This window comes from Dermacentor silvarum, chromosome 3, assembly GCF_013339745.2.
Source record: "Dermacentor silvarum isolate Dsil-2018 chromosome 3, BIME_Dsil_1.4, whole genome shotgun sequence".
Lineage (NCBI taxonomy): Eukaryota > Metazoa > Arthropoda > Arachnida > Ixodida > Ixodidae > Dermacentor > Dermacentor silvarum.
The window spans coordinates 127,223,680-127,240,456 of record NC_051156.1 but is presented as its reverse complement, the minus strand read 5'-3'; the positions used below and the strand labels follow the sequence as shown (position 1 = coordinate 127,240,456).

The window sequence follows — 16,777 nt, the reverse complement described above, 5'->3', positions numbered from 1 at the left end:
GGTGACCTGAAGGATCCTTTAAGGACGACAGCCAGCAGAGGGCATGATGATCAGTTATTACGTCGAATGGGCGGCCGTAGAGGTAAGGGTGGAATTTAGTTATGGCCCAAATGATAGCCAAGCATTCTTTTTCTGTAACGGAATAGTTGGCTTCCGCTTTCGTCAGTGCGCGGCTGTCGTAGGCAACGACGTATTCATGGAAGCCAGTCTTTCGTTGCGCGTGAACAGCGCCAATGCCGACACCACTAGCATCCGTGTGAATTTCTATCTGTGCGCTTGGGTTGAAATGACGGAGAATTGGGGGTGAGGTTAGAAGACGACGCCGCGTCGTGAATGCGGCATCGCAAACTGGCGACCAGGCCAAGAGGTCGTGGTCACCCGCTAGAAGCTGCGTCAAAGGCGCTATTATGGTGGCGAAGTTGGGGATGAAACGGCGAAAGTATGAGCACAATCCGATGAAGCTGCGGAGTTCTTTGGTGGTCTTTGGTCGTGCGAATTCGGCGACTGCTTGGAGTTTGGTAGGATCTGGAAGCACACCATCTTTCGAAACAACGTGGCCAAGGATCGTATAGAAAGCCTGTCTCAAATTCGTCGGCAGACCCGAGGCACTCGCCATGTCGTAGGCTTGATGGACAGGAAAACGGATTGGAAACGTAAAGTGCGCTGGAGCTCTGGCGAATGGGAAGGATGGCGAAGGGAAGCAAGATGGGAGGATGACGTGCAGCAAGTTTCGACGGCGTAAAGAGAACTGTGGAATCGTAGAAAGCAGCACAGGTAACGGGCACAAGGGCGGAAGAGAAAGCAGGGATATCGGTGTCGGCGGCGACGAACACTCTAGCAGAAGAGGCAAATATCTTCAGAAAGACTTCCGCAAAATGGAGTCAGCGCAAGTTCTGCATGGGCACAATCAATAACTGCGCGATCAGAAGAGAGGAAGTCCCATCCTAGAATGATGGCATGAGAGCAGCGGGGAAGAACAACAAACTCAATGTGATATAAACTGTCTTGTATGGCGACACGGACCGGTGCAAGTTCCTACAGGCTCAATTGGCTCAGCGCTTGCTGTACGTAGCGAAATAGAAGAAAACGGCGTCGTGACCTTTCGGAGCGTACGGCGAAGCTGGTCGGCAATCACTGACACCGCGGCACCGGTGTCGAGAAGCGCGTGAACGGCGATACCTTCCGCATAAACTTCAATGACATTCGCAGGAATAAACGAGGGCTTGAGTAGTTCGATGAGATCGCAGTTCTTGCCTCCGGAACTGCGCCTTTTAGTTTTCCTCCACAGCTGGAGGGCGGCGGACAAGTAGGGTCAGGGAACGTCGACAGGGAGATGGAGACCGACGAGTGGTGAAACTTCGAGGAGCAGGAGACAAGGAACCGAAGTGCGGAACAGGTGGGAACATAGCGGGACTGAGAGTCATGGTGTATTCCCTTGTGGTCTCGGAGTATCGCGAGGGTACCAACCCCGCCGGCGGCAAAATCGTGCCACGTGGCCAGCAAAGCCACACGCGTAGCAGATGGGCCGATTGTCTTGGGTACGCGATGGATTGTGAACAGGGGGCCCAGGCTGGGGTGCACAATGCTGAGCCGGGCGTAGGGGCTGCGGAGGCGCGCAGAAGTTGCATCTAGGCATGTAGTTTGCAGCTGCAGAACGCGACGCGTAGAAACCGCTTGTGGGCGGGTAGTGCGAAACTTCAGGGTAGTGCGAAGTTCGCACTACAGTACAATTGTAGAGAGGCACTCTAGTTTAAATATTTACAGCGTAAGCACTGCAGCGAGAGGTTGCACAGCTCAGGCAACACAGGCACAAGGCTCGTCGTCGTCGTCTTTCTCGAAGCAGTGCATACTGCTCGTTCCTCTTCAGTACAATATATATATATATATATATATATATATATATATATATACTGTGCATGTGTACAGTATATACAGCGCTTATATAGCTGATGATGATGATTTATTGGCATCCCCTTTGAAACGGGGTGGCGACAAATAGTCACCTAGCCTGCTTGATTTAATCAGGTTTTACTATACATGTTCTTTACCTAGCATTTTTGTATACCTCTCATTATTATTTTTATTTTTCAAAAATTTACCTTGTGCCGCTGCCTATGATTTTAAGAGATCAGGTCGTATCCATCTTTTCCCTGCTTTTTTTCCACCAGTACTCCAATCGTCTCTTGCTGATCTCTACGGCTGATCTGTTTGTTTCCTTCCACTTTGAAACCAAGCGCTTCTGGGAGTTGCACGTTACCTACGGTTCTCGCTGGGTGGATCCCGTCGCATTCCATCAGGATGTGCTGAGTGGTTTCTGGATCTTTACTGCAGCATGCACATCTCTCATCTAGTTCCGAATATTTGTTCCGATATGTTTTCGTCCTTAGGCAACCGGCTCGAGCCTCAAATAGCAAGGCACTGCCCTTTGTGTTATCGTACAGATTTTCCCTTCTAATTTCTTTCTTCTCATTCTTGTAAATCTCCATTGTCCTTTTTGTTTTCATTCTTTGCATCCAATTCACGGTCTCTATTTCTCTCACTTTCTTTCTGATGACTCCTGGTTGTCTATTTGGAGTTTCGATTATCCTGTACTTGGTTGCCAACTTCCTTGACCTCTTCCTCCATTCTGTGTCTACGCTTTTCATGTAGAGATACTTGTGCACTTTAGCCGCCCATTTATTTTCATCCATGTTCCTGAGCCTTTCTTCAAAACTAATTTTGCTCTGTGCTTCTCTGACTTCAAAAGAGGCCCAACCCATGTCACCCTGCACTGCCTCATTTGTGGTATTACCGTGGGCTCCCAAAGCCAACCGGCCTACTGATCTTTAGTTAACTTCCAAACCCGCCAATATATCCGACTTTAAGCATATAATGGCATTTGTGAATGTTAGCGATGGCACCATTACTCCTTTCCAGATTCCACGCACCACCTCATACTTATTGTGGCCCCACAGTGCTCTGTGTTTCATTATTGCTGCATTCCGCTTCCCCTTTATTTTCAGATTATCTTCGTGGTTGTTTGAGTATTTCTGTCCTTCGTTTATGTGTACGCCGAGGTACTTATATTGCTTCATTATGGGTATTACTTGCTGTTGAAATGACACCAATAGCCCTTATGCACCGCAGCGCCCCTAGCGGTCTCCATGCAAACCAGAGCTATGGACTACGAGGGACAAGGCTCGGCCCTAAGGTGCTTCGCCCCTAAAATAAAGAAAAATGTGTACGGTTCTGTTTGCCACTGTGTATTCTACAGATGGATTCGCGGACCGCATAGATGCGTAGCAAAAGAAAAGTGCGCATTCGGCTCTGCAGCTTTACGTATACGCTGCCACAGAAACTTGTCGGATATAGTTTGAAGAATCTTTACTGAAATTTCCGCTTATGCCCTATCATCCTCTTATCTAATTACATCATATGGCACATGGGATAAGCGCGTTATTATGTAGGATCCTATATGTTTCATATCGAAATATTAGATACGAGAGTTACGGGACATATGGGATTCCTAATTAGGGTGGGCCGATGAACAAGAGTGCTTGTTTCAGAACCAGCGCTGGTCAGTAGATGCTACGGCAAGTTTGAGGGTAAAACTAATGTAGGCAACTAGTGAAGGGAGGCCATAAAAATGGCACGACATATTGAACGGTAATAGGACGTGCGCCTGGGTAAGCGCTGTGTCAATGTTTGCTTTGGCCCGATGCGTCCAACCAAGCCCGTTCCAAGGCCATTCGCATTGCGAAAGCAGACGCACTCCTACTCTTGGACAATCCGGTGCCCACTCAGAGCAGGAGCTAGGCCCATGCACCTAAAGATGAAGGATGAAGTTGCTGACACATAATTTCAACATGTGCTACTGAAACCGGTTTCCCGTTCTCGCTGGGCGGCGCGTTATGGCGCTGCTATTACCCGTAGGTAGCCCACGCTGCATGACCCGTACGTAACGTACACCTTCCAGAAGCATTTGTATTTAAAGCGGATGGAATCATCAACCGGTCAGCAGTTGAGATAAGCAGGAGACGTTTAGAGTATTGGTGGAAAAAAGCAAGAAATAGGTTGATGCCACCGGATCCGTTACAGGCATAGGTCGCGGTACAAGGTAGACAGAGAAGTTTTGAGGCAGGGCAAAAAATATTAAGGACATGTATACAAAAATGCGAGAATCAAAATCATGTATAACATTTCTGATTAAGTCAAGCAAGCTAGGTGCACATTTGTCACCGCCCCGTTTCAAAAAGGCTGCCAATAAACAATATCAGTCAACATCATCAGTTAGCCCGCGGAGTTTAAGCGCTGGTTGCCTAAAATCTATCCATTACCGGCTGTCTGAACTGTTGAAAATTTGTCCTAGTCAACGAAAACTTTTTAAGATGAATTCATTTATAGAGTCATGGGCGTTGTTTGGGGTATTCGAAGGAACTGAAGGCTTTGTTTAGGCAAATTTCGGACGTTGTATTGAGTTATCCGGGAGACACAATCAGCGAGAACGCACCAAGTCACCCGAAAAATTTAAAGAGCGGAATCACCATTCTAAAGCCATTGCATGCTGTAGGCGAAAAAGTATGACAGAAAGGAGCACGAGCGTGTGTGCTTTAATTTCGCCGCAGAAATGCAAAGTACTGTATAAACCCGCACGAAGACCTCTGCTGTCTTTTTTAACGTCTGCGCTCAAAGCAGAGATACCCGCATGTTGTTTCTACGTTAACCAGGTGGCATTCACAAAAGCAAGCTGCCAAAAAGGCGTCACCGAGATGGGAAACAGACAAGTTGCAGCCATTAGATGACAATGTTGCGTAATATTGCCGGATGTCTGCTCCTAAGCATGTCTTCTGCGATGGTAGCAAGCGAGCCGCTCTGTCAGAAGAGCGTCTGCTACGTCTCGCGCGCCTGCTTGGTTTCGTGGAGTGGCGCAACGTATGCCGCTCGTGCACGCGCACGAGACAGTGGCGCGGACCATCACTGGAAAAGAGGAAGAAGTGCGTTCGGCGCAGAGACGCTCGTGTGGAACGTTCTTGTAAACTCTTCGTGTACATAGTTAGTTTCAGGGCACAGGTTCGCCCTTAATAAACCAGTTATTGTATTTTACTCCTCGAAATACCGTTACAATATGGCTGATGGCGTCTCGTTTTACACATTTCGGGACACAATTATACACCGGTAAAAAAATGAAAAACTGGATACGGAATTTTTTGTGGAAAGCGAGGATATAACTGTCGAATTACCATATAGTATATATAAAAAAGATGGAACTGCCGTTCACCTATTCAAAAACTCCTGGCCGTTTTTTTAACACGAAAGTGTTTTATGCCGGGGTCCACCAAGACTTCACTGACGTATTTCCGTCACGGAAATACGTCACACGAACATACACGAACATAATACAAAGAAAGAAACCAGAAGAAAAAGTTCCACAAAGATGGAAAATTTGGAAATCAAACCCACGACCTCTCGGTCCGCGACGATAGATCGCCGAGCGTTTAACCCATTGCGCCACAAACGCATTTGCAGAGACCTACACAGACGCGCCTTATATATCTAACACTCCTCCGTGTACCCGCGCTCTTGCTCGGGGCGGTGCCGCCGCCTACGAGCAGAAAAGAGAAGTACTGCATTATGACACTAACGCGCACCGACAGTGAACGCTTCGGTGGTCTCAGCACTACGACGCCTCGATGCCAGCATTCGAAGGGACGCTGGCATCAAGAAGCACTACCAACGCCACCTAGGTGGCGTTCACCGTACTCAGCACAGCGGAGCGTGGCCTCCGCAATTAGCTCTGAAAATGTTTCTGAAGTTGATCGCGGAGGCTGCAATTACGACGCGCTGTACGCGCTGATTTGACTCGGTGACGATTCAGTTACGTGCTTTGTCTTGCGCGTTGTATTAGTGTGTCAGTTACGTGCTTCGTCTTTCGCGTTGTGCTAGCGTGTGCAGCGTAGTGCAGCTTCCATATGCACGACGGTTGCTCATGGTCATCGACGTTGGTAGTCGTGATGGAGGAGACGTGCCACCAGGCGTCAGCGTGGGTGCATCAACGCCTAAGGGCGCTTTAGCCACAAAACGCCAATAGACATTATATATCAATGTGCAATAAACATTACACTACTTCTGTGAAGACACGTTTCACTTTCGTGTTCTATACCGATTCCTATATAAGAGGGATCAACCACAATTTTTTTTTATGATGCCCGCAAGCTCATTGCAGGCTTCACCCAAATTGTCGGACCATAAGTGCTGCAATGCATTAAAAGGGTCTTTCCATTTAAGCAGTCCATTAGATAAGAATGCTTTGCCTTCTATGTGTAAACTAGCAGCTAAAATATGTACAAGAGACTTGTTTGCGCCCTATATATTCCTGCTTTGCACCATAACAGTACTCTCCCCGCGTAATGAGTTATTGCCGATTGGTTGCCAGTGCCGAAATAATCACTACGCTGGTCGGATTTACCGGTAGTTCTTAGCCAGTGTGCACACCACAAACAACACGGAGGCTTTTACGAGCATACTATACACTGCCGAAGGGCAGGCAATAGCTTTCGGCATAAATACATGGCGACGCAAGTCATGTAGGCAGGTGTGATTATATAGCCACGAATTGCAAGCAACCTTTTTATCGTAATAATGAACCCTTCTGACTTTTCGTGCAAAAAGCATGACAAAACTCAAGTACCCAATACCATTGTGAAAACTGCGGGCAAGTTTGGAACATATCTTAATTGACGTCTATCACAGGTTGGAGGATAGACTCTGCATATTCACAGCGGCTACCGCGATAGAAGATGACGGGAAAATGTTGCGGTATATATTGGTACGCTCGACATGACGAACAGCATTCGCGAACACTTTCATTGTTCCAGCCGCCCTCTGGCCGTTGGCGCTTCACGACCAAGCATTGGCGTGAGAGTACCTACTTCTATGCTAATGAGCCGCTTACCTTTGTCAGCATCGACTTCGAGAGCCCGCCTCACTAAAAATGAAGCGAAGCATAAGTTGCACGCAAATAATCCTGATAAAGCTCGCGCAGCTTCCTAGCTGTCAAGCCTGGTGGTGAAAAAAAAACTGTTTTTCGACGTAGCACTTACCGTGCTCCGTAGTTGAAGAATTTGTCGCGTCACTTGACATGGACGTCGGTGAAGAATCCGACAGCTCCAGCGTACTTGAGACCACTGAGGGTGAGATTTCTGCAAAAAGTACAGCATGTTTTATTTCATAATTTCTGATCACCACTGCACGTACAACCACGTTCTACACTTTGATGATAACCATGCGCACTTTGCGACCAAAAGCAGTCTTTCGAACGTACTTGAAGAATTTTGCAAAGGAGGGTGGCGGGCCGAAAAGAAGACACTTCTCGAACAAGTCTGTTAGGTGCACTGTTCCCTAGAAGAATTTTACAGCCACATGTGCCGATAGGAAAAATACTGACCGCCACTTCGTGGTTTTCAAACAGCGCAACAGCAATGACAATGAAATTATAGTAATCACCTTTCAACTCAGTGTTATGATGGCCTCTGTATAGAGTGTGCTGTCACAAATGATCCTCCACTAATACCCTGCATTTTAAGTTTGCTTTTGCAACAGCAAGTCAAGGCACAAACGCCCATAATTTTTTGCGAGTCAAGCCTTCGTGGCGTCACCCTCTCACCCCCCTCTCCCGCCCCTAACCACATAATAAATGAACAACTTAGGTCACCGCGGAACCACTAAGCGCAGGTTATATGCAAGGATCACCATATTTATGGTGCACTTATCGTTAGATAAATTTGATGACACCGTAATAAGTGCTTGCTAACAATTCTTCCTTTTTTTTTTTTTTTTTTTTTTTTTGCTGCTGAGCGATCCTCAGGCCACCTTGTTAATTTTGCTTGCTGGCGTGGAACAATTAATGTTGCGTGGGTAAACACATCGCGACAAGTCGCTAAATCGCGGCATTCACGTATCGCTGCAACCACTTGATTTCTTTAAAACGAGGGAAAATACTTTCTGTGTTTTATAAGAAACACAAAGCGGCAATAAAATTGGTCTGATTATGGCGAACGGAGGGCGCGAAGCTCACAGCATCGCGCGCTCGATTGGGCCATCACTGAACTTACAACAGCGCAGAGCTAAATACTTCTGTAGATCGTCAAAAAATGCCCACCAATATTTGCGGCCATGCTACAACCATGAAAGAAATGGTCCTTAGAGGTATACACGCCATACTCGCACATGTAAACAACGAAGGGGGCAGCAAACGACGCGAGATGCAATCCACAATATCCGTGGTTGAGCCAGGGCCCGCCAGGCGGCGACTCTGCCCAATCTCGCAGCCAATAGCAGCTGCTCCGCACAAAAATCTGTTTTGCCGGGGTCATGAAAATTCTGCCTTCAAATTCTATAGCTGTGCGCCCACAACATGCGTGCGAGTTATTTGACCACATGGTCCCAAATTTTGCTCGCTGGCCGCACAACGACTGTGCACGTATTTATTTGCCCCAACAACCACGCGTTGCCTATAGTGTGTCTATGGGCTGCATACGCATAACGAAAATTAAGGTGGACTTAAATTAGGTTTTACTGCTATTGGTATTCTCAGCACGCACTTTCCAGCATCTATCAGCCTGTATACCTCTAACCGTTTTCCCACCACCTTGGATCATTGGGCAATCCACAGTCTAATGGTTAGAGCGTTGGGAGGCTGTGCTAAGAAGACCGTGTTCGAAACCAACCGTCGGACCAATTTGGGTCAGTTGGTATGTGACACTGTGGTGCTCTTCAATGAACCTCAGCTTGGGCCACTCAGTATGTGCTGCCCTTCAGTGACAATAAAACAAACTCGACTAAAGCCATCTCCTGACGAATGTCGACGCTAATTTTGATTAGCGTTGAAGCACTTTAGCCTCGAACCGTAGTGCGACCGGTGAAACGCTTCATCTATGAGGCGCGAGTGTAAACTGTGGAAGTTACTTCGCCAATGCGACTAAGTGAGCGAGACTCTTTCGGGCGCCGTAGCGGCCGTGCACGCAGGAGACTCGAAGTCACGATGCTCATTCGTCGGTGTTTGCTTCGAGACTGAATGTCTTGTTTTCTTTTTACTAGAGACGCAAGATAACGGTGAAGTGCGCATTTACCAACAGAAGAGCCAATAAAACAGAAAATGCGAGTCGTAAGCTCGACATTACGCACATGATTCGCGAACACTTTCATGGCGTCAGCAACCCTCCGGCGGTTGGCGCTTCACAACCAAGCATTGGCTTGAGAGTTCAGAGAGAACCTACTTCAATGCAAACGAGCCGCTTACCTTTGTCGGCATCGACTTCGAGAGCCCGCCTCACTGAAAATGAAGTCAAGCATAAGTTGCACGAAAATAATCCTGATAAAGCTCGCGCAGCTTCCTAGCTGTCAAGCCTGGTGCTGCAAAAGCGTCGCAATTGTGACAGGGCGAGATTTCAAGAATAACACGATGGCAGCAGGCAGGCTTGATGCTTTCGAACACTTTCTAGGTAACAAAACACATCACCTCACGCTCGAAGGCAGAAAGTGTCAGTGAAGATCGAGAGCGTTGCTTTGCACAATTATGTCTTTTCCCAACCACGGTTCAAGACGAAGGCTAACTGTGCAAGAAATTGTCATTCGCATGAAGACGTTCTTCCGAAATTGCACCCTACGTGAGCAGGAAACAACAGCAACAACAGCATCAAACGTGATCTAGTCATCATTGTATAGCAACACGCTAGTAATAACCATTAATTATCTTCGCCGCCAATATATGGTCAGTGGCTTGCGATCTGCCACACTTGCGAAGAGAGAAAGAGAGAGAAGGCGACACGCAGAAGCCCGAATACAGTCCCAAGACAGTTTTGCCAAGAGGGAGCTTTTGTATAGAAAATTTTCAGGTAAATGCTGCCCATATTTATGTTTGTTACGAGCCACCCGCTAATGCTGAAAAACAGATGCGAGAGCGAGGTGGGTTAGCTTGAGCTGATTACCCGTTTGCAAAATTATGCCTTTACGAAGTCTGTTAGGCCGCTCATCTCTCAAGCATGCAGAAGGGGTGGTGTAGGGCTGCATGATTGCTTTTGTATATACTTTCGAAGTGCCGCGAGTTGCCCACGTGTTTTGTGCATAGGGACAGTCCACTCCCCTACGCGTCCGGGCCGCAACCGTTTGTGTTTTTGAGGCGTCGGAAGGCCCGCGTGGTGTGGGGTGACGAGCCGCGGCCTGCACCAGGGGGCTATACGCGGTACGCGGTGCTGTGGCGCCGGCTCCCGAGTCCCTTGCTGGCTAGAGACGGCGCCGAGGTTTAAAGTGGCCTAGCAATGTTGACCACGTGTTGCGTGTACGGAGCGGGGGTCCACTCCCCTACGCGTCCGGGAGGAAACCACGTGGGTCTTGTTCGAGTGCTGGGAAAATCCCGCGTGGTGCCAAGTGACCACTTGCAGTGTGCGCCGTAGAGGCGCGGTGCGCATGCGAAGATCGCGTTCTGAGAACGTCGTCTTGAGAACACAGAGTCCGGATGCCGCCAACGGTCATAATTTTAACACGCGGACAAATCTTGAGAGGGGACTGCGGTACGCGGTGTTGTGACACCAGCTCCCGAGCCCTTTGCTGGCTGGAGACGCGACCGAGGTTTGAGATGGCCTAGCAATAAATCGTACGTGCCTGCCGTGTTTACTCAGGCCGTCGCTGACCACGTGGAAATAGGCGAGGGAAACGAAGTTGTAAGAATAAGGGAAAGAGGTTTGTTTTCCAATACATTTACTTTTAAGAGTAAGCCCATCCATTTGGGTTGTGGCTTAACAAACTTTCAACTGTCATTGGCAACTGCTTCTGTGGGATGGGCCAACAGCCCTACCCCCCTTTTTATTTGTCTTTTTCACCTATACCAATCCAGACGAGGTGCTGTTCCTCAGTCAAGGCTATAATCACTAAACCTGATTGATCAGCAAGAATCCGTACAATGCAACGCTATTCTGGCGAGTAACCACTTGGTGGTAGAACAGTGAGACCCGGTTGGTCGTATGTAGTGACAGTTTTCCTAGGCTCTAACTTAAGAAAAATTGGAAGAGTAAGACGCTGTTTACTTGTATGTTTTGCATTAGTGTTATTTTGCTAACTTGCATCTGACTGTGTAAATATTTTTCGCTACAATATATCTTAAAATCTTGTTACCTCCGACCTGCCTCCTGCTTCCTCAACGCCGATAATCACCTTGAAGAGACTTTCATCGACTTCAATGAGAAAGAACAGACTTAACTGTCTATATAAATGCGTTGCTTTGTAGACGTTTTGCTTTTGGAGACAAAGATGCATTTGTTACGCAAAGACACAGCCGAGTTATTTGATTTTTTTTTTCTAGCGAGAGATACATTGGCCGTATTCTCGCCGTTTCACTGTGGCCGGTGGCCGCACCGCGAGTTGAGCCGTTGCCTAGCAACCGCCGCAGCTGGCATCGCCGCTCGCCGCGCCATCTGGCATGACGTCAGAGGAGGAGCCGGTGAAACCGCGTTGCAACAGAGGAGGAGCCGGCGTTGCATCGTAGATATAGAAGGGGGGGCTCAGTGAAATTCGTCGGCAGATATGGAAAGTGAGTTGGAGAGACTGAAAGAAGCCAGGCTTCGTCGTCGGAACGAAACCAGCAGTAGGCAGCGAGGCGAGGAGACGGAGGAATAACAAGCCGCACGCCTCGAGAAGCGTCGTAAGTACGAAGCGGCCAGGCGAGTGGATTCAGATGAGGATAGCACCCGAAACGTGTTCAAGTCAGTGGATGACAACCCCTTATCCTCCCGCCTGACCGACCATCGGGCCGTCTTTGCGGCAATTCAGAAACAACAAGATGAAGATTTTCAAAATAAATGCGTTAAACTCTTGAAATGTCTAGTTTTTAATGTAACCATAACTTAACGAGAGGTAACAACCAAACCTAAACACTCAGACGTACGAAGCTAAACAATAAAGATGTAACCGTAGAGAGAACCAAGCTAAACAATAAGATTAACCGTACCTCTCGCTACGCACACCCAGGCATAACTGAGTTAAGCCACAGCCAATTTTTCAGTTCCTCGAGAGATTTGGTATAGCGTAGAGCTGCAAACAGGCATTTAGCGTCAGCATTGCGTGATCCACATTGCACATTCCCAGTGCGTAGAAGTGACGCTTGGGCTCCTGCGAGCATGCGCTATTAGCTTGTTTTAGTAGCGCGTCCTCAAGCACCCACGTACGCAGTGCATGAGAACGTGTGCAGTGCGTAGCGAAGCGGGTGCCCACGAAGCATCAATAGTTGGCCGGATGCAATAGTTGGGAGATGGATCGCTCACTGGCACGCGGGGGAACTGATCGCCTATGGTTACCGTGTAGGCTTCATTTAGGGAGGAGCCTATGCAGTAACCCTAGGTCACGTGCCGTTCAGCGCCGCCATACGCCAGCTTCAAAAACTGCTGTAGCCAACTCACGCGCCTTCCTTCGTTCAGGGCAATCTTGTAATATGTGCTAGGCGCACGCGAGAACGTCACACAGGGCCCGCAGCGTCCCCAGCGTTCGCTACGCAGCACCTGGAAATCTGCGGGTGCAGCGAAAAACGCCGGGCGTGCCCCTGCGTAGCATGCGCACATCTGAGGGTTCCCTGTGTACTCAAAGCTGTTGCGGACGCCCAACTTGAACTGCCTGCTTTGGGGATTTAGGGTTTAGAGAGAGAGAGAGATAAATGAGATGGTAAAGGCAGGGAGTTTAACCAGAAGGTAGATATCCAGTTTGCTACCCTGCACTCGGGAAGGGGTAAGGGGAGACAGAAGATAAAGAAAAATGCACACACATAGAAACAGAGGGAGATCAGAAAAAAAAACACACACACACACACACGCACACACACAAAGGAACTCAGGAGTGTCACAGTCGGTCAAGCAGGTCGCTTGTGCGGAGGAACTTCAGCAGCGCGCTCATCGCCTTCTGGTGTGAAGACTGCGTCAGCCGGCACTCTAAGATCGTCTGCTCAGAAAGCGACCGGTCGTCGGAGGGCCGTAAGTAAGGGGAGCCATGCATAGGGCAACACGGCGACAGCCGTCGAAGGGCGCGGGGTCTGCTTGTGATCTCTCAAGCCGTCGTCCGGCACTTTAGGAACGTTCGTTCCCAACCCATGCTTGAATTTGCGCTAGACGTGTGTCAGGGTGCTTGGACAACAATGTATTCGTAATAACAAGGCGCTCGGAGTCCGAAATGTTATCTAGATTTTTCGGCGCCTTATATCGAGAGAAGCAGAACCAGCTGCAAATGGCCTCCGAGAAATGGCGACGCCTGCTGCTCGATCTCGGAGTCCATAGATTACGAACTTTGCTAGTAATTTGTATTTCGTAAAGGTGGCGCCACAACTCACATTTCTTATTTTATGATGTGATCGGTGGTACCGTAGTCACTGCTGTGGGGAATATATGCGGACAAACCTTAGGATTAAGTTTACATTTGGTCTGCACTTGGTTTACTAGAACATCGCGAACTTTTACATCTAGGTGGCGTCGCAGCCGTTTGTGTTGTGAAACCCCTGGATATTCTAAAAGTAGCGAAATGCTTTGATCTCGCCTCGTGCTACGCGCTTGGACAGCCACTTTAGCGCGCATCCTGGTGCGGTCCAAGAGCAGCTAATGGACGACGCGCTCCTGGTGCATATCGTTCACCGTTCTCGAACGGAGCGCACGTTTGCGACCGGCCAGATCAGTCGATGACGATAGCTGGTATCGCAATTTCGGGTTCTTCTCCGCTTGTTCGCGCAATGAAGAAGAGAGGTACGGCTCAAATAGGGACGCTCAACAAGTGCGCACGTTCGCACCCAGCCTTTTTTTTCCGTTTCTTTTTTTAACGGCCGTTCGGCTAGGCAGAATCACCCTTATCCTGCATCATGTCCGCGCCATTGCGCTCTGCCGTTGCTGGCCACTCGGCCAAGAATTGTCCACGCGGCAAATGAGAAGATCGGAACGGAATCAAAGAAGTGGACCAGGCTCTTTTCTGCTTGTTCACCCAAACGAAAAGGAAAATCAGCGAAAGGCAATGATGGGACGTTAACTAATGGATTGGCCTGTGAAAAGTCGCACGGCCGCATAATGCAACGCGGTGTGTCGGACGCGAACATTTCGAATATTTCTCACTTGGATCAAACCAGGAGGCGCGCCATGCAGTTGGCGATACTTTTAAAGGATCCAGAGGCTTTATTCCGCTATTCTAAAGGACTACTATGCACCGTATTCTGTACCGTGCCATAGCGTTAGTGTTGCGTCTCCCGTTAACGCTAACCTAAGCATTTCACGCAATACCAACAATCTTCAACGTATCACCAATTTGCCGTGCGATGTGCGAAATACTTTTACCGCAAGCAAGCCTTCCCGTAACAGCGTGGCTTGGTGATAGTGAAGGAAGTCTAGAAAGCTGAAGCACATCGCAATTTTTTTTAGCTTATGTGCATTACTGTAAACACCATTACGACTTTTGAGATGTGGTGAACGACTTGAATCCCACAACATCACAATTAGACCTCCAGACCGCCTTCCCCATGCCGGAGGATCACCTGCTACTCCGGTACCTCCATTGATTTCGGAAGTACGGGAGTAGATTTAAGCTTGACGAGAAAGTCACCTCGTCGAGCAGTAGCAGTAAATGCGGCATGAATAGCAGCAGTACCAAGGATCAGCCAGATCGGTGAATTCGCCGCCAGCCACGCTATGTCGACGTGACCTCAAGGTGCCGATCCTCTTCCTGTTTCTGTGGCTATTCCTATGACCACTGTTCTTATGGTATTAGGCTTGTAGAAATAGGAATTCATACAATCAGAATGCTAACCGGCAATACAGCGGCCAAGTCAATAACACTTCTTTATTTGAACAACGCCAGCATGGCTACCGCGCCGACCACGCCTAATCACGCAGCACTACTCTTGAGTTCTTGTCCCGCCAGAAATCCGACCCGGCGGATGAATTCCAGTGCCGTATCAGTCGTCATCTCTCAGCAATTATCAGAAGCGCCATCAGTTCTGGAGCGCCGCGGCAGGCACCATGCACCAGCGGCACTCCGTCTCGGACCGTGTTCGAGTGTGACGTAACCGCGCCCGCAACACCGCCGCGAACACATGAACGCAACAATTCGACGTAGCACTTACCGTGTGCCGTAGATGAAGAATTTGTCGCGTCACTCGACATGGACGTCGGTGAAGAATCCGACTGCTGCGTCGTACTTGAGGCCACTGAGGGCGAGATTTCTGCAAAAAGTGCAGCACGCTTTATTTCACCATTTCTGACCACCACTTTACGTAGAACCACGTTCTACACTTTAATGATAATCAAAGCATTGTGACCACGCGCACTTTGCGACCAAAAGCAGTGTTTCGAATCTACTTGATTAATTTTGCAAAGGAGGGTGAAGGGCCGAAAAGAAGCCACTTCTCGAACAAGTCTGCTATGTGCAATGTTCCCTAGAAGAATTTTACAGCCACATGTGCCTATAGGAAAAATACTAACCGCCATTTCGTGGTTTTCAAACAGCGCAACGGCAATGAAAAAGACGCTCAGCTGCCCGATTTGAATTGATTTGCTATTCAAGCCTTACTGACCCTTAAATATCAAAAGGAACTCTCGACTGAACAGATAAAGAATGTTGGCGAAGCACATTTACTAGAAGATAAGAAACCTGCTTTGTCACGTTGGAATATTTTGTAGCATATTTACCTGCGTTGGATAGAGCTGTGGTAAATTCAACGCTGCACCATTGTGTCTGACCGTCAGTGATTTGTGATTTACATCATAAGCTTGCATTATTGTGCAAAAGACCTTGGAGGCTTATGTCTTTGATGTCGTTTCCGGTGAACCAAGTTATAACATTAAAGAAGTCCGACTCCAACTCGCCAGCCACGTACCAGAGCTGTCGCTGTGGTACAGTGGTCGAACAAGAAGTGCGGCTTTATGCCCCACCAGCACAGTGTCATCACGCCGAGGTGGAACTGTGGCTCGCAGCGACACCTCGCGTTTCGTGCAGAATGTGTACAGGCGTCCGTGATCGCGAGCGGGAACAGCTATCCGGCGCCGTTTTTCGACCACTGAAAATCGGTGTTACCAGCCGCATGTCTGAGTTACGAATGGGATTATTGTGTTTGTCGTACCACTCTGTACTTGTGCAGCTATACCTAACACAAGCAGTGTGCGTGATTTGAACGCAGATCTACCGAAAGAGCCAGTCCTCCGGTGTTTCACACCCTCGTATTGCGGCTAACTGCACTGATCTGATGCAGCTCAGGAACACAGTACCCAGGGTCGCAAAAAAAAAAAAAAAATGCGGCCATACATAGAAGCAGCGAATGCGAACGAACTAATTTAATTTTCTGATGCCATTAGATATCAACGTTCACCCAGACAACCCCGTGATGCTGCAGTGATTACACATTCATGAAAGAAATTCAAAGTACCGAATGAGCAAGAGGTGTAGGTAATGACGCCTCAATAATGGGAAAAGTTCACCCGATGCATTTTCCCCCACTTTCTCTCTATTAAAAAAAGACAGAAAGAAAAGAAACTGATCTCCCGTGACGGCGAGTTGTAGAGTATGTTGTATGGTTGAACAAAAAAAAAAAAAAAAAAAAACGAGTGCAGAGACGCCACCAATTCCACTGTTCAATTCGAAGGCACACGATTTGGCCAAATCCAATGTTAGGGCACATGGCGCTGTGGCCATTCCATAAGAACTCCATCAAGCATTGTCTGCAGCCGCGTAATGTTCGTGTATTCTTAGTTGTGGAAACAAATGAGTACGCTTGTTGAATACCTCGGAA

General features: G+C 48.3%; 1 protein-coding gene across 1 annotated transcript in view; it reads right to left on the bottom strand.

Moving 5' to 3' along the window:
* LOC119444760 (uncharacterized) overlaps nt 1–16,777 on the bottom strand; it is a 100,720-nt gene that overhangs the window by 23,608 nt on the left and 60,335 nt on the right. Inside the window, exons 10-13 of the mRNA XM_049663612.1 lie at nt 15,116–15,214; nt 9,278–9,310; nt 7,080–7,178; nt 6,932–6,964 (exon numbers count right to left, since the gene is read on the bottom strand). Of these exons, the coding sequence (XP_049519569.1) occupies nt 6,932–6,964; nt 7,080–7,178; nt 9,278–9,310; nt 15,116–15,214 (264 nt within the window). The remainder of the gene's footprint in view (nt 1–6,931; nt 6,965–7,079; nt 7,179–9,277; nt 9,311–15,115; nt 15,215–16,777) is intronic.